Below are 21,101 nucleotides of genomic sequence, written 5' to 3'. Positions count from 1 at the left end.
TGCTCTTTTAAGCCTCAGTTTTATTGGCTCTGATTATGTCACCTTTGCTCACGAGTCGCCAGGTATCTTTCTGATACCGCCACATGGTTCAAGCTCGAATTATGATTAATAAGTCAGCACACCGCTTAGTAAGATTGAAACCAACGGTCATTTATTATGTACAGCAATCAATACTTACACAATAATCCTACTATCTATATCAAAACCTACCACTACTGGCCAATACTTAACTTTTGGGGATGGCCCACCAGGTCAGGGAAACGAATGGTTTATCGAATTGGATCTGGCCTGCAGGATTCAAAAGGCTGATACGGGTCGATGGCTAGGAATCTCTATCGGGTAGCGATCGCTGGAGTCAGACTTACTGTTTCTGGTCGATGTTCTTGCGAAGGTTGCGAGCAGGAGAAGAAGGGAGAGAGAGATCTGAACTTGGCCCCTCAATTTATAGGGCCCAGGGGCTTCCCGCCTCTCGGGGCGGCCCTTGACCCGGAGTCCCAAGTGATTGGACTTGTTCCCAATCACTGGGTTCGATATGCTCCAATAATGGGGCGATTCTTCGATCGGGGGGTGGTCGTTCACCTGTCTTTGTTTCAGCCACTGCAGGCGCCGAGAGGTCTGGCCCGGCATTCAATTGCTAATATGTTGCAATTGTTCCCGGGGATAGCCGATTAAACTGCTGATGTCTGTGTTGATGTGCTGCTAATAGTCTTAGGTATCGATCTGGGCCGACTTCCCCAGAGCCGAATACGCTATTCTGTCTGCAGCTGTCCATTTGTGTCCTGTTGGCTGCTTTTCCCATCAGCCTTTTCGGTTAGCCATTTTAAATCGGGTTTTGGCCAAATTAATAGGGAATCAGCCATTTTAGGTGGCTACAATGTCCTGCGCCTGTAGCCGCTGGGCCTCCTCCAATTGGCTATGGATCAGCTGGAGTGACGCTGACATCTCCTTCTGAATGGCCCTTGGGGAAAGAGGATGTACCTCCTGGCCTCCACTGCATCCAGTTGCCTCCCCAGGTCAGCATCCGGAATCTTGGGGTCGGTCTCCTTGGCGCCATTGTTGCGAGATGGCTGAGCAAGTGCAGCCTAAGTGCTGCTCAACGTTGTTAGTGGTGGGGCTGGCGAGCGCGGTCCCGAAGAATCAGCTGGCGAGCCGGCAATCGGGCTGGAAAGCCCATGAGGCCTCGTTAAGTGGACCAATTAATGGTAAATAGTGTTGTCGGCTTCATCGGGCCGAGCGCTGGGAAACCTGCGGCAATCCCGGCTCGCTACAGCACTTGAAATTTTTTCCAGAGAATCGCGTTGAGTATTCACTGTTGAGAGTTGGAAACGCACTGAAGAGAAAAACAATTGCAGAACTGTGAGGAAAAGCATAGAGTGGGATTGGCAGAGTTGCTCTTGCAGACAACCAGCACAGATGTGACGGGACGAATGGTCTTCTGCGCTGAAACCATTCTCTGATTCTAAGTGCTTTGGAACATTCGAAGTCGTGAAAGGTGTTATGGGGCTTTCTTTTTACTTTCAAGGTGTGCAGAATTACCGTTTATGGCTGTAATTGTAAGATCCCAGGGTTAGCTAGTTAGGGGGGGGGTAACGTCTGAAGTCGCTCACCTTATTACCTGTGAGACTGTTTAAAACTGGAAAAACACGTGTGGCAGGATTGGATATGGGACTGTGCTCACTGCCGAGCAACAAGAGCGTTTCAGAAGCAGTCTGGCCCACGGGTGACTGGAGGACGGCATGGCACTTTGCAGCAGGCAGGCTGCGCGAGCTGGGGCACAGCACCGGAGCCCGGGAATCGCGTTCGAACGTGACTGAGCGCGACAGCGCGCGAGCCCCTCGCGAGCCGCCGTAGCTGGGCAGCGCCAGCCCCCCCCCCCCCCCCCCCCAAATTGGAAGGCGAGCGCGGGCCCCGCGCGGCTTCCCCCGCGCCTCGGACAGAAAGCCTGCAGCAAAGGAGCAGCAAAGCACCCAATGCTCGGCTGGAGCCGCTCCTGCTCCCCAACAGCCTGCCTGCTTGGAAGATGCTGGAGGGCAGATCCGGGTGCCACCAGGACACCGAGGAGCTTTTGCAACTCGCCGTTACCGCTCTCACCTCACTCCTGCTCGAGTTTGGACCCGGCTGCCGGCGGCGGGTGTTGTGCAATCGATGTGCCAGATTTAGGATGTGAAAGGTCAATACACTTTAAACTTGCAGCTCGGAGATCTTGCGTTCCTCCTGTGGAGCAATGGGGCTTTCAACCTTTCCCTGAAAAGCTTGTCTCATTGCAATGTCTTACAAGAACGGAATCCCCCAATAAATCCAAGTATTTCAAAGCAACCGACTATTTAAAAAATGAATCTATATGTTATCATTTAAACTTTTTACGCCATTATTCCGCTTTACTTCAAAGAGAACTTCCAGCACCTGTTTTTAAATTGGGTGAAACAGACACCAGGTACTCTGCAGTAGATTCCTGTCATTCACTCTCTGTGAGGGACATGGAGGCAGTAACTTCAAAGACACTGGAAGAAGGTAATATTGCGATGCCTATGGATTGTGATCAGCAAAGCAGTGAAGAACTCCAGCGAGTGTTAACACCTGAGTCTGCTGCAGCTTCCGTCAGCGATTCGCCTGCTCACACAGACTGGTTACTGTTACATTCAAATGCTAAAGACTTTCTGCAGAATGGTGAGAGTCGCACAGAATGTATTGAAATCATGAATGCTTTCTGTTCTGAATTTCGGAAGCTTTATTATAACGTTTATCAATAATTTATGGTCACTACCACGTACCAGTAATAGCACTAAAATTGATTATACTGTACCACAGTCAGCTTCACGAGCTATCATGCAAGATTCCATACACCTGTCGGCACAATTTACACTTATCCAATGTTTGTCAATTTTATAAAACTACCATTTGTAGAATTAATCAAGTGCAACAGGATTTAACGTTAACCTATGTAACATGCACCCGATAAGTTGTCAGGCCCACTAATTTTCAGTGATGCTTTTTGTCAGGGATTTTTATTAGTATTTTGAGAATTGAAATCAACAATTGTTCATATTTGTGAATTAATGGTCTGGATTATTTGAAGGAATAACCATGAATATAGTTGTTTATATATCAATATATTAAAGATATTACGCATGCTCTTTCAGTTCAAAACCCTCTTAAGCCACTTTTTCAGTGAATATTTAAAGTTGAAAATTCCAATGTAAATATTTGTAATGGTATCCCCATGTTATGTAACCATTTTACTGTTTTATTTGTTGATAAAATATTTCAGTCAAACTAAAGAAAGACAAACTGAAAAAAAAAGCAATTTTAACTCCAACTGAAATTTCTAATTTTGAAGATATGATTTATAAAATGTTTCAGTACTAATTTACTAATTGAATTCTGCTTATTGTTACTTTTAAGACACTAAAGGTTTTACTTATATAGCCAGCATCTTCCAAAGCCTTGAGATGAGGCACAATATTTTGAGTACTGATACTATCAGGTAAAGGCAATCTTCTGTCTGATTGTATGCAACGTGGTCAGTTTCCTAGGCTTTATCAGGAGCATTTCAGATGACCAAATCCTAGAATAATCCTGTCTCAAAATGTCTACTACTTTTGAACATTATGTAAAGAAAATCCAGTGAACAAATCTACTTTGATCAGAAAAGGCAAAACGGTTTTATGAAATGGAAATCCTATCGACAAGTAACTAGAATGGGTGGCAGGTGCACATTGGTTACTACTGCGACCTCACAGCACCAGTGATCCGGGCTCGATTCCAACCTTGGGTGACTGTCGGTGTGGAGTTTGTATGTTCTCCCCATGTCGGCATGGGTTTCCTCCCGGTGCTCCCAAAGTCCAAAGATGTGCAGGTTAGGTGGATTGCCTCTCAGGGCGAGGTTGCAGGAATAGTGCAGGGAAGTGGGCCTAGGTAGGGTGGTCTTTCGAAGTGCAGACTTGGTGGGCCGAATGGCCTACTTCTGCACTGTAGGGGTTCTATGATAAAGGGAAACCAGTCGATGTGGTATGTTAGGTTTTCTAAAAACAATTTGATAAGGTGCTGCACACAACTTGTAGCACAAAAGATAAAAGCTCATGGAGTTGGGGATAATTTATCAGCATGGAAAGAGGATTCGTTAACATACATGAAGCAGAGAATTTTCAGCTTGGCAGGCTGTGACTAGTGGTGTGCTACAAGGGCGTTAGCTGCTAAACATATTTAGTTTAAATTTTTTATTAATGACTGAGAGTAATGCATCTAAGTTTATTGATGACGATTCAAAGTGGAAATATAAGTTGGGAGGAGGACAGAAAGAGGATGCAAAGGGTTAAATGAATGACAGCAATGAGTGGCAGATGCAGTACAATAAGGAGAAGTGTAAGCTTGTTCATTTTGGTCATAAGTTTTTTTTTTACAAAAGGCATGAAATTTGTAAATGTCAATATTCAGAGGAATTTTTTGTGCTTGTGCAAGAAACATAAATTTAGTGTGCAGTTAATAAGCTCAGTTAGCTGGTTCATGATCTGGAACAACCCCAACAGCACGGATTCAATTTCTGTACCTACTAAGGTTTTTCATGAAGGCCCTGACTTCTCAACCTTGCCCCTCGCTTGAGGTGTGGAGGCCCTCAGGTTTAAGTCATCACCAGTCAGCTGTCAAAGGGGAGAGCAGCCTATGGTCCTCTGGGACTGTGGAGACATTTACATTTATTTACAGCAAGCAATTAGAAAGCTAATGCATTTATTGCAAGAGGATTGGAGTACAAGAGTAAGGAAATCTTGCTAAAATTGCATAGGTCTTTGCTGAGACCACACCTGGGGTAATGTGTACAGTTTTGGTCTCCATATTTAAGGAAGTACATACTTGCATTTGAGGAGGTGCAGTGAAGTTTCACTAAATTGACACCTGGGGTAAGAGATGATCGATTAAGTATATTTGGCCTATACCTTCTGGAGTTGAGAAGACTAAGAGGTGATCTCATTGAAACATAACGGGAATCTGAATGAGCTCGATAGGTAAGACACGCCTTGTTTCTCCTGGCTGAAGAATCTAAAACGGAAGGACACTGTCACTGGATCAGGGGCCGACTAATTAGGACTGAAATTAGAAGAAATTTCTCCACTGAGGGTTGTGAATCTTTGGAATTCACCATCCCATCGGATTGTGGATGCTCCATCATTGACTATTTAAGGCTGAGATAGATATTTTTTGGAGTCGGGGAACTGAGGGACTATGTGGAGCAGCACGGTAAATGGAGTTGCTTCTCATGATCTAATTGAATGGTTGAGCAAGCTTGAGGTGCTGCATTGCCTACTCTTGTTCCTATTTCTTACTTTTTTCATTTGGGCAAATGTTGAAGCATTTCTAAAATATGAGGCTGAGTCAGACCGGGGAAAACAAATATCTGCCTAAAACCTGTAAAAGCCTCCAGTGATTGACCGTTGTATTGCACACTTCAGGATGCTTCTCAAACTTCAAAGGGGAAGGGTGCATTAGACAGTGATGTGCATTTCCAGGGTAGTGTCTTTCCTATTTGAGTGGGGTGTGGAGGTGAAAAATTGTATTTGAAAACAAACCAAGCTGTAATTATAATCTGTGTTTTGGTAGTTTAAAATATGAGAACCTTGTTGCCATCTTGTGGGACAGAGCGACCAGGAGACTCTGTTTTAAAGTTAGATCTTGAAAGTGAATCAATGTTTGTAAAGATCGCTTATAAAGTTTGACATGATAGCTGTTAGTCCCGGCTGACTTCAATCCAGACCCCCAATCTATCTGCCTCAGATGCTCTCTGTCCCTCACCGCTGAGAAACACAAGGCGTCAATCAATGTCCTGAACCACATATTCTACCCTCCTATCAGTGGCGACCTTAAAGAGTCAGAAATGATATTTCCTTTGACTGTGGTGTGTATTTACCCTCTTCAAGCTCGAAGTAGGTGTTGACATTGTTAATCACACTGCCTTTCTTCTTTTGTCCAGCTTGGTGGCTATCACTCTTGCCTATCTCAACATGGCAGGAGAAATTCCAGTAATGGTTTTAGAGTGCTGCCCCACCCCCGAACACCGTGATCTACTTTTTGACTCCTCTTTGCCATATTCCTTGATAGCATCATGTGCAGACATGGGGAAAGTTTCCAGATATATGCTGATAACACCCAGCTCTTCCTGTCCAACATATCTCTGTACCACCTCTGTCTTGTCAGGCAGCTTATATAACATCCAGTCCGAGATGGCTTCCATTTTCCGACAACTGAACCATTGTCTTTGGACCAGGTCTGAACTCTGGCTGACAAATCTTCACCCTCCAAGCCATAATCCAGGTTGAACCAGACTATTTATAACTTTGGCATCTTATTCGGCCCCAGGCTGAACTTCTGATTCCATGGCTCCTGCATCACAAAGATTTGTTACTTCCAGCTACAGAATGTTGCCTACCTCCACTTCCACCTCAGTCCATCTCATTAATCTTCATGTCACCTCTTGCCTTAACTATGCCAATGTTCCCCAATGTGCATTCTCTCCTTAAATTTTAACTTATCCAAAATTCTGCTGCCGGTATTTTGGCTGGCTGGGCAATAATCACGGTATCTGACGACTCAAGTTTATAGTTCTCATCTGCAAGAGAAGAACACATTGTATTATTAGCACATCAGTGGGAGCCAAATAAGCTCTTGCAGGACACAATTACTTCAGCTATGCAGCAGTCAAGTGAATGCAATAAGGAGCAAAGCTTCCAGCTATTGTTGCTGGACTAAATTGGCTTAATGACGGTTTGTCTGAAGGGCTCATCATGCCATGTGGCAAAAACGACATGCAGGAAAGGTTGGGTGTAGTGGAAACATAGTCTTTCTGGCAGCTTCCTGTGTTTCATGGAGTGCGTGAACCAGAATATTTTTTCGGCTGTTTGACTAAATAAAAGACCATGTTTGCGATTCTTCCGATTGGAGACTAAACATTGTCGCTAAGGGGAAAACCGGAATGATCCCTGTTGACCCTGGGAGCGATCCCGATGTTCCATTCTACTTTGAATTCTTTTTCACAGGATCGGGCTTTTTGCGCCATTCCATGGCACACAGTAAATTTATTAAAGAGAATATGGGTTGTTGCTGGACCTGAGGGATGGGGCCTAATTTCTTTGACTGGTCCCGATGTCAGAATGCTGACCCCCTATCGCCAGATGGGCACCTCCCCCAATCCCTGTCCCTGGGCAGTGCCAACCTGGCACCATTCATTCCAGGGGGTGAGCACCCTCCCTGAATTTAATCCAGGATGCTGAGGAGGTCCTTCCTGGGAGTCAGGGGTACATGGGCTGGGCTGGGGGGGGCTCAAGTCAGGAATCTTTCCTGGGGTGGGGTTTGTTTGGCTGGTCTTCCCAACTGCAGCCTTTAAACATTTTAAACGGTCTGTCAGCATGCCAAGATCAAAGACCTGTGAGACAAAGGAGAAAGTATTCCCTTTAATGTAATGGAAATCTTTTAAGTGTTTGTTCACAGTCAAATTCATTGCCTGCCACTTTTTCTAGCCTGTTTGTATGCCTGGAAGGCTAAAAGCTTTGGGTTGCATTGTTCACATTCAATTTCACAGGAAAGTACCTGGTCTTTCGAGACAGCTCTTCAGAACAAAGAGACAGCCACTTAAAAAAAAAACATTTCGTCAGAAAAATCTTCAGAAAAAAGAGTTAATGAACCCCTGTAGAGCTATATAAATAGAGTGAACTTCAATGATGGCATTTAGGCAGAAGTTGCACATTGGGTAGCTCCTGCTAGAGGCTCTTGTTTTTGGAGTTTAATGCCCGGTTTCGGGAGGAGATTTTGAAATAGCTGGTGCAGGAAGGTGGGGAATGTCTAGGACCCAGAAAAAAGCCGTAGGGAAGAAGGGAGCGAGAGAAAGTTCGCCGTCGAGTGAACGGTAGCCCGGTAGCGGAGGCTGGGTAGAGCTGCGCTCACAGTGGAAGTTCCGACCGAGGTGATGCCAGAGAATTCGAGAGGCAGTTCGTCAAGCACATGGAGGTGCTGCGAAAGGAGATGTTGACTGCGATGAAGGAGTAGGTGGAGAGGGCGACTGCCCCGGTGAAGGCAGCAGTGTCGAAGACATCGGCCGAGGTATGGGAGCAAGGAGAGAAGTTGAAGGGGATGGAGGAAGTTCTTTCTCGCAGCACAGTGACCAGTTCACCTCAATGGGTGAGGAGCTGCGGAGAGTGGTGGAGGCCAATGAAGGACTCAGAACTCAGGTGGAGGAATTGGCGAATAGGTCGAGGCGGCAGAATCTATGCATTGTGGTCTTGCCTGAGGGGGTGGAGGGCCCGAAGCCGACTTGAGTACTTCACAAAGATGCTGGTGGAATTGTTGGGGGAGGGGGAAGAACCTCCCTATATGAGCTGGACAGGGTTCATCGGTCGCTCAGGCCCAAGCCGAAGGCAAATGGGCTACCAAGGGTGGTTATAATTTGCCTTCGCAAGTTTCATGTCAAAGAGAAGGTCCTAAGTTGGGCGAAGCAAAGGGGTGAGGTGAAGTGGGAAGTGGTTGGTATTCAAATATACCAGGCCTTGACGGTGGAGCTGGTGCGAAGACGGGTGGCCTTCGGAGGGGAGAAGGCGACACGCTACAGTACTTGTGAGAGGTTTGGCGTAGTCTACCCGGCGAAGCTGAGGGTGACCTACAACTCTAGAAACTCCTACTGCGAGGCAGCGGAGGGGTTTGTGAAGGCTGACGGACTCAGTTAAAATGAGAGATGGGACTGGGATTTAGACTTGGACTGAGGGGGGGGGGGGGGGGGGGGGTGGTGCTCAGCCTTTATTTCTTGTTTCGGGTTGTTATTTGATTTGCATTTGTTGGGGGAACAGTTGAGTTTTCGGGTTGGTTGATGGGAATGGGCAGATTACCTTTGCTGTAGGCCATTGGGTATAAATATATTGGACGTTTGGCAGTTTCCTGGATGTGTTTTTTTGCACTGGTTATGTTTGCTTGTCTTTGTTTTCAGGAACTCATGGGGGAGGAGATTAAGAGGAGGGGTCCTTGGGCAGGGGTCTCCACACTATCAAGTGACATTTGGCTAGTGAACGGGGGTGTGGTAGGGGGAGCGGCTGCAGGCGTTGGAACCTGGTCAAACACGGTTTGATGGGCCTGGGAGGTGTGAAATGTGGGGGACTGGGATCGATACTGGGAGAGGTGTTTTCAAGAGGAAGTGAATGGGGGGATTCTGGGAGGGGGGTGGCAGGGGGTTTGATGGCAACAAAGAGATGGGGCGGGCCAGGCCTAGTGTGCAGGGCCTGGGGTTATGATGATGGTGGATAGGAGGGGTGGGGGAGTGAGAGCCCCAATCGGAATAGTAACGTGGAACGTGAGGAGGCTAAAGTGGTCCATGGTTTATACACATTTCAAGAGCTTAAAGGCTGATGTGATGCTGCAGGAAACCCATCTGAGGGTGAAAGATCAGGTGAGGCTTAGTAAGGATTGGGTGAGTTAGGTTTTCCATTCACGGTTCGATAGTAGGGTTCGGGGGGGGGGTAGTGGTATTGGTGGGCAAGAGGGTGGGCTTTCAGATGGAGAAGGTGGTGGCGGACCAGGGGGGCAGGTACATGATAGTGACAGAGGCGTTTGAGAGGAGTCTGGCAAGCGAGTATGCTCCCAACTGGGATGATGCAGGGTTTGTGAAGAGGGTGCCGGGTGCCATTCCGGATGTGGATACCCACAAGTTAATAGTTTTGGGGGGGGGGGGGGGATTGGAATATGCTACGGGAGTCGAAGGTGGCTAGGTCTCAGCTGTGCTCGCTGGCCCAGTCAGTGGGGGCAGAGGCACGAGCTGGGCTCATGAGAGAGATGGAAGGAGTGCACCTGTGGAGGTTCCTGTATCAGAGCGAACGGAAGTATCCGTTTTTCTCCCCGGTACATAGTGTACTCGAGGTGTACTCGAGGATAGACTTTTTCATGATGGGGAAGGCGCTTTTAGCTGGGGTTAGGAGGTCGGAGCATTCAGCAATCGTGATTTTGGTCCATGCTCTGCATTGGGTGGATGTGGTTTTGGAGAAGAGGATGGCCCAGAGGCCGGGGTGGAGAATGGAGATGCGGTTGTTAGTGGACCGGAGTTTTTGTAATATGATCGGGGAATATGTGGGGTTTAATTGCACGGGGGAAGTCTCGCGGTCGATCCTTTGTGGGAGGCTCTGAAGGCAGTAGTGAGGGGGGAGGTGATTTTGTTCAAGGCTAAGGTGGGCAAGGAGGAGAGAGGCGCACCAAAAATTGATAAGAGATTCTGGAGGTGAATAGGAGGTACGCGGGAGACCCAGACCCGGCTGTCTTGGCCAAGGGGAAGGAGCTTTAGACCAGTTGTCCAAGGGGAAAGCTGTGCAACAGTGAGAGGGGGGTGGGGGTGCAGTCTATGAGCATGGGGAGAAGGCAGGTCGTATTCTGGCCGGCCAGCTCCGGAGCAAGGCGGCGGCGAGGGAGATAGTTCAGGTGCGGGATAAGATAGGGAAGTTGGTGGTGCCCCTGGAGCAGATCAATAAAGTATTTGAAGAGCTATATAGGTTGGAGCATCCTGGGGAGGAGTGAGGGATGAAGGAGTGCCTGGACAGGTTGCAGAATCCAAGGTTGGGTGAAGAGGATAGAAATAGCTTGCAGGGGCCGGTGGGGGAGCAGGAGGTGAAGGAGACGATTGGGAGGATGCAGGCAGGGAAGGCGGCGGGACCTGACGGGTTCCCAGTTGAATTTCGCAGGAAATTTATGGATACGTTAATAAAATGTGAATAATCTTTATTATTGTCACAAGTAGGCTTACATTAACACTGCAATGAAGTTACTGTGAAAATCCCTTAGTCGCCACACTAAGGCGCCTGTTCGGGTACACAGAGGGAGAATTCAGATTGTCCAATTCACCTAACAATCGCGTCTTTTGGGAATTGTGGGAGGAAACTGGAGCGCCCGGAGGAAACCCACGCAGACACTGGGAGAACGTGCAGACTCCACACAGACAGTGACCCAAGCAGGAATTGAACTTGGGACCCTGGTGCTGTGAAGCAACAGTGCTAACCTCTGTCCTACTGTGCCACCCATATGTTGGCACTGCTGATGGTGGGAATGTTCAAGAATGCAATAGGCAGGGGTGTCTTGCCACAGACGAAGGGGCAGGCTTTGATTTTGTTGCTGCTAAAGAAGGATAAGGAATCAGTGGAGTGTGAGTTGTATAGGCCCATATCCTTACTGAATGTGGATGCCAAGATATTGGCAAGGGTTCTGACGATAAGGCTGGAGAGATGTCTCCCGAAGCTGATGGGGAGGACCAGACGGGGTTCGTGAAGGGTAGGCAGTTCTTGAATGTGAGAATGTTGCTGAATGTGATCCTGTGTCCGGCAGAGTGAAAGGAGACTGAGGTGGTGGGTGGTGGTGGCACTGCACACAGAGAAGGCATTTGATCGGGTATAGTGGGGTTACTTGATGGTGGTATTGGAGATATTTGGAATTGGGCCGGGTTCATGACATAGGTGCGGCTGTGGTACAAGGAGCCGATGGCGAGCGTTCGCAACTAACAGTATGAACTTTGGTTACTTTGGACTGCACCGGAGTACGAGACAGGGGTGCCCTATGTCCCCTCTGTTTGTTGCACTGGCTATTGAGTCCTTGGCCATTGCACTAAGGAGCTTGGGGCTAAGGAAAGTGGGGAGGAACATAGGGTGTCCTTATACACATTGTGCATCGCGGAACAGAGCCTGCCAGTGGTGAGTATAATGGAGCTGCTTCAAAGATTTGGGACATTCTCTGGGTATAAATTGAACTTGGGCAAGAGCGAGTATTTCGTGGTCTCCCAGTTGGGAGTAGAGGCGGGGTGGGGGGGTTGCCATTTCATCTGGCGGCAACCCACTTTAGGTACTTGTGTGCAGGTGGCCCGGGATTGAGGTGGGCTCTGAAAATATAATTTTACTCGTCTGGTGGGGAAGGTGAAGGCCGATTTGGCAAGGTGGGACAACTTCCCTCTGTCGTTCGCAGGCCGGGTATCGGGTGTTACTGTGATTTTTGTTCTTATTCCAGTGCCGGCCGTTCTTTTTACCAAAATCCTTCTTCAGAGGGGTGGACAAATTGATCTCATTATGTGGGGAGGGGCAGGGGGTAAGAAAGGTGGCCAGGATTAGGAGCATTGTCTTGCAAAGAGGGTGACAGTCCGGGAGGACTAGTGCTCCCAAACTTACTGTATTACTATTGGGCGGTGAATGCGGAGAAGGTGCGGGGGAGACCTGATGGGTTAAGTTGGAGGAGGGCTCGTGTAGCGGGTCGGTATTGCAGGCGCTGGAAACTGCGCTGCTCCCGATGGCTCCAGGAAAGTACCTGAGTCCGGTGGTGGCAGCCACTTTTGAAGATCTGGAGACAGTTTAGGCAACATTTTAAACTGGGGGCCGGGTCAGGGATGTGCTGATTAGGGAGAAAAATGAGTCTGAGCCAGGAGGATGGATCGAGGTTTCGGAGATGGGAAGAGAGGGAGAATCAAGGAAATGAAGGACTTGTTTCTTGGACGATTCGTGAGTCTGGAGGAGTTGGGAGAGAAGTATGGATTGGCGCAGGGGGAAGGGCTTCGGTAGCTGCAGACCCGCGATTTCACAAGGAAGGTGTTTCCGATCTTCCTGATAACATCAGCCTCCTCGTTGCTGGAAGTGGTGCTGTCAACGGGAGGGCTGGAGAGGGGGGTTGTTTTGACGATCTATTGGAGGATCCTGAAGGAGGACAGGGTGTCTATGGAGGGGATTAAGGCAAAATGGGAGGAGGAGCTTGGGGGTGGGGGGGGCGATGGAAGAGGGATTGTGGTGTGAGGTGCTTTGGAGGGTAAATGCCTCAATTCCGTGTGCAAGGCTGGGGCTGATACAGCTGAAAGTCGTGCATAGGGCGCACCTCAGAATCAAGGATCAGCCAGATGTTTGAGGGGATGGAGGTTGTCATTGAGCGATTTGGGAAGGCCCCTGCAAACCAAATTCATATGTTTTGGTCCTGCCCGAAGCTGGAAAGGTTTTGGAGGGCGGTATTTAGAATAATTGGGATGTGGAGCCTGATTTCCACCCCCCAAAAGTCATTTTTGGTGGACCAGCCCAAGTTGCAGGCAGGTGTGGGGGCAGATGTTTTAGCCATCGCCTCGCTGACTGCTTGTCGGCGGGTCCTACTGGTGTCGAGGTCAGTCTCTCCACCCTGCGCCTCGGTGTGGCGTGGGGGGAACCTGCTGGAGCTTTTGACCCTGGAGAAGGTGAAGTTTGAGCTGAGGGGGGGCATGCAATCAGGGGTTCTGCAATTCTTGAGATTTGTTTATTATGCTCTTTCGGGAGTTGGTTGCTGTTGATGGGAGGAGGGAGGATATGGGTTTGTGGTTGACTTTTCTTTGTTATATTTTGGGGGTTTTGTTTCTGTTTCTCTTTTGTATGGTGAAAATTATGAAAATATGGCTAATAAAAATACTTTAAAAAGGCTATGTAAATAATCCATCCCTGGAAACTGCATGGGGCAGTCAATCAAAAAGCAATGGTCTGTGAAATTGAATGTAAACCATGCTTGTAAGCTTGACCAGAGGCTTCCAACGTTAAAGGGCAATGAAAGTGACGGTGAAAAAGGGCACTTCAAAAGTTTCCATCACATTAAAGGGAAGACTTTTAATTTAATCTCACAGACCTTCGAATTTAGCATGCTGACCATCAAAAGGGTTTAAGGCTGCCGATGGGAAGACTTCGACTTTATTGTCAGAGAACTTTAATTTTGAGATACTGACAGTTTAATGGATTTGAAGCCATCCCAGGAAAGACCACCAACCTGAGCACCTTCCAGCTCAAGCCCCCCTGAACCCCTCCTCCCATGATGAACCCTCTTGGCACCCTGGAGGCAATTGTAGAGAGGATACTAACCCCTTTGCCCCCACCCCTCGGACTGCAAGCCGCCAGGTTCCTGTTTGTCAGGACTTGCACCGAGTCACGTCAGTGGGACCCTGGATGGGGGCGGGGTTGCTGGAACCTCCCAGGAGGCAGGTGAACCTGGCACCCTTCCCACTTTGCATGTCCCCGTCGGCTCGGGACGGGAACCTCGTTGGGGCAGTCTGGAATCTCATCGGTGTGGGCCGGGCTTTGATCGCAATACTTCGGCGCCCGATTCACCCGGCCGTTGGAATTCCCGCCTCCGGCTGGCGGCCCTGGAGAATCCCGGTAGTTTTTGGTAGTCAGAGCGAGAAGAGCATGTGGTGAACATCCATTTCTAACTGGACACTAAGCGTTAGGAGAAGCTGTATAAGATATATTTTTATGTATGTATATTTTTTTATATATATAGATTTGCTGTTATTTCTGTTTAATCTTAATAAACTTGACCTGTCTAGCCTGAGAGTGTTGGCCATTGACATGTTATTTCTCAGTCAGTTGTAGCGATTAAGGACTTACTCCGCTAACCTTTTACCCTTTCTTGTGCATCCTTAATTATGGGAAGGGTTTGTTTATTTTGTGACCTGACATCCTATGTTACTTCGTACACCAGATAATGTTTTGGATCACTAAGAAAGGGCTTCTGCTTGTAATAGTCAATGTTTTTTGTTGGCTTGGAGAAAAGGTATCTGGAGCAATAACAAATTGTAACCAAATCTAAGATTTTGCAGTTGGGTACGTGTGGCAATTTGGATTTCTCTCAGGGGCGGCACAGTGGTTAGCACTGCTGCCTCAGGGCGCCGGCCCCGGGTCACTGTCCGTGTAGAGTTTGCACATTCTACCCATGACTGCTTGGGTTTCACCCCCACAACCCAAAGATGTGCAGGGTAGGTGGATTGGCCACGCTAAATTGCCCCTTAATTGGAAAAAAAAATTTGTGTTCTCTAAATTTATTTTTAAAATGTTTTTGATTTCTCTCTGTAGTATGATAACTTCTAATCAGACAGATTTGAATTGTATATGAACATTTAGCCATGAGAAAAGCTTTTGGGTGAAATGGTGACAGACAGATGGAAAGCCAAAGATTGTCTGGAACTGTTTTTAAGCGATGCAGGTGTCATGTTGCAGAAACAGTATCAGGTTCTGAGCTGATGTGCAGAAATGTAATGATTTAAACAGGCTGTTGGGTCATTATTATATTGCTGTTTACAGGAGCCTGCAGTGTGCATGTTTCCTACGTTACAACAGCAGCTGTGCTTCAAAAGTACTCCATTGGTTGTAACCTGCTTTGGCATGTCATGAGGTCGTGAATGGCACTATAAAATCTTTTCTTTCTGTTATCTATCAGGCGGAGAGGTTTTAAGCCAGTTTGTGATGTAATCTCTCTGACATATGCAATCCTCAATGCCGCACCATCTTTGGGTCAGTTGTAGCTGCTGGTCATACATAATTTGCAGATCCGTTCCCCATGTGCTTCTCGGTAGAGCTCTGGTTCTCTACTTTTATTAAACTACACTTAAGTTCAAGCTGCTGGTAGTAGTGTGCAATAAAATTGATGCAAGTTTGTGCATATCCGCACCTGACCTAGCAAATGAAAAGACCAAAGGGTTCCAAACTAATGCTCCGAGGTATAATCTGGTTAAGTGGATTATTAGCAAACAGTCCCATCTGGACCCCTGTCACATTTTATCAGTCATAGTTGCTAATGTAACAAAGCGATGAAGAGATGAGTCTTATTGTGCAAAGCCTGAGCTAGTCAAGATGAGGGGAAATTAAATGAACACACATTATGTTTACCTGCATGATCACTGGGCAGATTAAAGTAATCTTTTGATGAGAAAGATTTTGCACAGTACAGAAAAGCAATCAATGTGTGTGCCCATCTTTTGAGTTATTGTATTTGAAAATATATTACTTGCAGTTTTTAAAAGTATCATTTGAAATCTAAGGGAAGCTGCTGCACGCCTGCAGTAGATTGGAATTGAGAGATTGGTGGATTCTGATCATGGGCATTGCAACAATCGCATCAATACTAGAATTATAATTTTAAACTTTTTCTGCTGTCTTGTCACTTGGTGCAAAAGTTTTTATTTGCAAAAGTGCTGCAACCAGTGGTCAAGTTGTAAATAATAGTGTTGGTGCTGAAGTGCTGTAGTGCTCAAATTGCACTCTAAAATACAACAATGGGGGGCGGGGTGGGGGGGAGGGGGGGGATTCTCTGGAGTGACTGTTAGGCAGTGGTGGAAATCTCAATGGCCCGGTAAATCACATATGAGATTGAAACGGGATTGACGCCCGAGTCTCCTGGCCCCAACGAGCCTCCCGCCCAGATCTGGCGGGAACATGCAAACACTTCAATGAAGCTAACTTCAATATCATTTGATTTGATTTGATTTATTGTCACATGTACCGAAGTGCAGTGAAAAGTATTTTTCTGCGGCCGAGGGAACGTACACAATACGTACATAGTAGACAAAAGAATAATCATCAGAGAACATTGACAAATGGTACATCGACGAACAGTGATTGGTTACAGTGCGGAACAAGGGGCCAAACAAGGCAAATACATGAGCAAGAGCAGCATAGGGCATCGTGAATAGTGTTCTGACAGGGAACAGATCAGTCCAAGGGGGAGTCGTTGAGGAGTCTTGTAGCTGTTCCTTTGTCTGTATGTGCGGGTCTTCAGACTTCTGAACCTTCTGCCTGATGGAAGGGTCTGGAAGAAGACGATGCCTGGGTGGGAGGGTCTCTGATAATGCCATGGGCTTGGTTGATGGGTCTCAGATAGGGCGGTTTTCCTGGGCTTATGGTCGTCTGGCTGGTCTTCCCACCTGTAGCCTTTAAAACATTTAGAGTCTCTTTCAGCATGTCAAGATCTGAATGAAGAAAGTAAAAGTCTTCTCTCCAGCCTTAAACCCTTTAAACATTTTCCCAGCATGTCGATACGAAAGATCTGTGAGGTGAAGGTAAAAGTCTTGTCTTTCCCGTGGTGGAAACTTTTGAAGTCAGTTTCATTGCCCTTTAATGTTATGAATCCTCTGTGCAAAACTTTGAACTGCATTGTTTAAATTCAATTTCACTGACCATTGCCTTTTAAAAGCCTCTTGATTGACAGGTCTAGACAATTACAAAGGCGTAACATTGTTTATTTTTAAATTCTTCAGGAGTCCATTAACTCTTGAGTGCTTCTTCTTTTGAGCAGCTGTTCTTTCTAATGATGTGGAGGGAGATGCCGGCGTTGGACTGGGGTGAGCACAGTACAAAGTCTTACAACCTGGTGTTGTAAGACTTCTTACTGTACTCACCCCAGTTCAACGCCGGCATCTCCACATCATGGCTACCATCGACACCGCAAACTGCCGGCTCAAAGTGGAAAGGATCTCCAGGAAGATCGCGCATATAGACACTGACATTAAGTTTCTACAAAGATGCAAGAAAGCAGACAAGATCCCGAAAGGGCTACAGATCACAAACCCACTCAAGTCGACCTACAACACAGACTATGCTGAGAGACTCTGCCGTCGCACCTCTCTCACACTCCTCAACCACTAATGTTCGTAAAGAAAATGTTGATCACACTCCTCAACCACCTCGTCCGCCAGCTCTATAGCAGACGACGCAACCTGGAAACCAAGATAGAGGCCATATTCTCAACTTGCGCTCAGGATGCAGCAGACCAGCTGCGGAACACCGCCAAACAGATGAGACAACAATACTATGCCACCTATATGCACACCAAGAACAGAAAGCTTGAGAAACTCGGCATCACCACCAGCAGCAACCAAGCCACCCCCGGTACCACAGTAGAAAACAATACAGGGAAATCTGTTGTCAACTTGTCAGACTACACCCTTCAACCAGACAAAATCAAAGTCCTCAGCAGAGGGCTCAATTTCTGCACCACCACCAAAATGGACCCCATCAGTCTCCCGGCAGACACAGAGGAATTCATCAGGCGAATGAGGCTCCAGGAATTCTTCCACAGACCCCAAAAGGCCAACAGCGAACCCAAGCATAATACCAATGAACCGGAACAGCAGATCGAGAGATCTGCGGTGTGGCAACCGAAGAGGAAAGAGTCAAATTGGACCCCTCCGGGAGGCCGCTGCCCTAGACTCGACATGTATGCTCAAGCCGCCAGGAATCGCGTCAATGCCAGATTCATCAGTCGCATTCACAAGACAGCCCCGAACGTCACCCAAGCACAACGCAATGCCAGCCGCACTCTCAAGACCAACCGCAGCATCGTCATCAAACCAGCTGTCAAAGGAGGGGCCACTGTCATACTGAACAGAACGGACTACTGCAAAGAAGTATACCGACAACTGAACAACCAAGAACACTATAGACAGTTACCCGCAGATCCGACCAAGGAACACATCCGCCAACTTAACAGACTGATCAAGACCTTGGATCCGGATCTTCAGAGCTCCCTACGTGCTCTCATCCCACGTACTCCCCGCATTGGAGATCTCTACTGCCTCCCGAAAAGACATAAGGCCGCCCTATCGTTTCAGGCAATGGGACCCTGTGTGAGAACCTCTCTGGCTACATCAAGGGCATCTTGAAACCCATCGTACAAGGCACGCCCAGCTTCTGACACGACGGACTTCCGACAGAAACTCAGCAACCATGGACCTGTTGAACCAGGAACATTCCTCGTCACAATGGACGTCTCGGCACTCTACACCAGCATCCCCCATGACGACGGCATTGCTGCAACAGCCTCAGTCCTCAACACCGACAACTACCAATCTCCAGACGCAATTCTGCAACTCATCCGCTTCATTCTGGATCACAACGTCTTCATCTTCGACAACAAGTTCTTCATCCAGACGCACGGAACAGCCATGGGGACCAAATTCGCACCCCAATACGCCAACATCTTCATGCACAAGTTTGAACAGGGCCTACTCACCGCACAGGACCTTCAACCGACGTTATACACCAGATACATCGATGATATTTTCTTCCTTTGGACCTACGGCGAAGAATCACTGAAACGACTACATGATGACATTAATAAGTTCCATCCAACCATCAGACTCACCATGGACTACTCTCCAAAATCAGTTGCATTCTTGGACACACTTGTCTCCATCAAGGACGGTCACCTCAGCATTTCGCTTTACCGCAAACCCACGGATAACCTCACGATGCTCCACTTTTCCAGCTTCCACCCTAAACACATTAAAGAAGCCATCCCCGATGGACAAGCTCTCCATATACACAGGATCTGCTCAGACGAGGAGGAGCGTAACAGACACCTACAGACGTTGAAAGATGCCCTCGTACGAACGGGATATGGCACTCGACTCATCCATCAACAGTTCCAACGTGCCACAGCAAAAAACCGCACCGACCTCCTCAGATGACAAACATGGGACACAACCGACAGAATACCCTTCGTCGCCCAGTACTTACCCGGAGCGGAGAAAATACGACATCTTCTTCACAGCCTTCAACACGTCATTGATGAAGATGAACATCTTGCCAAGGTCATCCCCACACCCCCACTACTTGCCTTCAAACAACCGCGCAACCTCAAACAAACCATTGTTTGCAGCAAACTACCCAGTCTTCAGAACAGTGACCACGACACCACACAACCCTGCCATGGCAATCTCTGCAAGATGTGCCAGATCATCGACATGGATACCACCATTACACGTGAGAACACCACCCACCAGGTACGCGGTACATACTCGGGCGACTCGGCCAACGTTGTCTATCTCATACGCTGCAGGAAAGAATGTCCCGAAGTGTGGTACATTGGCGAGACCATGCAGACGCTGCGACAACGAATGAACGGACATCGCGCGACAATCACCAGGCAGGAATGTTCCCTTCCAGTCGGGGAACACGTCAGCAGTGAAGGGCATTCAGCCTCTGATCTCCGGGTAAGCGTTCTCCAAGGCGGCCTTCAGGACCCGCGACAACGCAGAATCGCCGAGCAGAAACTTGCAGCCAAGTTCCGCACACATGAGTGTGGCCTCAACCGGGACCTGGGATTCATGTCACATTACATTCATCCCCCACCATCTGGCCTGCGAAATCCTACCAACTGTCCTGGCTTGACACAATTCACACCTCTTTAACCTGGGGTTACCCCACCTCTGGATCTGTAAAGATTTAATCACCTGCTAATGCTCGCATTCCAAGCATTGTCTGGCATCTTTGAATTTGTCTATATATATGTTTCTGGAACATACCTCTTCATTCACCTGAGGAAGGAGCAGTGCTCCGAAAGCTAGTGACATCGAAACAAACCTGTTGGACTTTAACCTGGTGTTGTAAGACTTCGTTCTGTTCTTTCTAATCGCGGAGGTTTTATTTTGAAGAGGCTTTCTCTTCGTTCTGAAGAGCATCCTAGAAAGACCAGGTGCAGGGGCACCACTCCGACAGAGCACCTGGTTTCTCCACAGTTCAAGTGGTCACTTTATTTTTACACATTATTTTACGAATACATGGTGCATTTTACTAAACTGTAGTGAAAACCAGCTACAATGCAGCTCTGTGAAAATGTTATACTTTCTCCCAAGCAAATTGGGGGCTACTGATATAAAACAGAAGACAATTCTTTATTTCTATCGATACTTCACTTGTGTTCTTTGAAAACCACCCCAATTTCAACACCAGAAATCTGAATGGTAACTGAGATTGGTGTGCTGAATAGTTCAGTTCTGCACAACAGATTTTTTTGTATATAGTTCATGCTATGGGACTAGCACATTCTAAGCTGCTGTTTGGACTGATGGATTTTCAGGAGTAAAACAACTACAGGATGCTTTAATTGTACTCTTTCTCATTATTGCAAGAAACAAATCCATTATTTTGACCCAGTGGCATTTTATGGTTCAGTACCGAATACAAAGCCAAATAAAATGCCCATTTTATACAGTTAGTGAAATAAAGAACTTGCATTTCTAGAATCTCTTTAATATCCTCAGCAGATCCCAAAGTGCTTGACAAATCTTGATGTACTTTTGAAATGTAGTCAAATGTCGACAGACAAATACGTCAGCTGGTTTTCGCAAACAGCGATGAGATAAATGACCTAATTGCTTCTTGTAGTGATTCTGATTGAGGACACAGGCAGAACTCTCAGTTCACCTGTGCTCTTATTCAGACAGTACCGTGGGATCTTCTAACCCGACCTGAGAGGGGAGGGAAATGGAACCTCCACATTGAAACGTTTTCCAACAATAAGAACAGGATTTTTTAAAAAAAGTATTTTTATTA

The 21,101-nt window shown here is 47.3% G+C and overlaps 1 protein-coding gene across 4 annotated transcripts in view; it reads left to right on the top strand.

Moving 5' to 3' along the window:
- Positions 1-1,882: 1,882 nt before the first annotated feature.
- Positions 1,883-21,101, top strand: part of LOC140410715 (A-kinase anchor protein 7) — a 287,628-nt gene continuing 268,409 nt past the window's right edge. For 2 of the 4 annotated variants that reach the window (XR_011940714.1, XM_072499163.1), the window contains exon 1: positions 1,884-2,667. Coding sequence is in view for 3 of the 4 variants with exons in the window: in XM_072499163.1 (XP_072355264.1) it covers positions 1,971-2,667 (697 nt within the window). In the remaining variant the exon portion in view is untranslated. Of the gene's footprint in view, positions 2,668-21,101 lie in introns of all 4 variants that reach the window. The other 2 variants (XM_072499164.1, XM_072499161.1) reach the window with 2 other exon arrangements.

Source organism: Scyliorhinus torazame, chromosome 4 (genome assembly GCF_047496885.1).
Source record: "Scyliorhinus torazame isolate Kashiwa2021f chromosome 4, sScyTor2.1, whole genome shotgun sequence".
Taxonomy (NCBI): domain Eukaryota; kingdom Metazoa; phylum Chordata; class Chondrichthyes; order Carcharhiniformes; family Scyliorhinidae; genus Scyliorhinus; species Scyliorhinus torazame.
The sequence above is the reverse complement of the archived record's forward strand: the minus strand, read 5'-3'. Positions and strand labels throughout refer to the sequence as shown.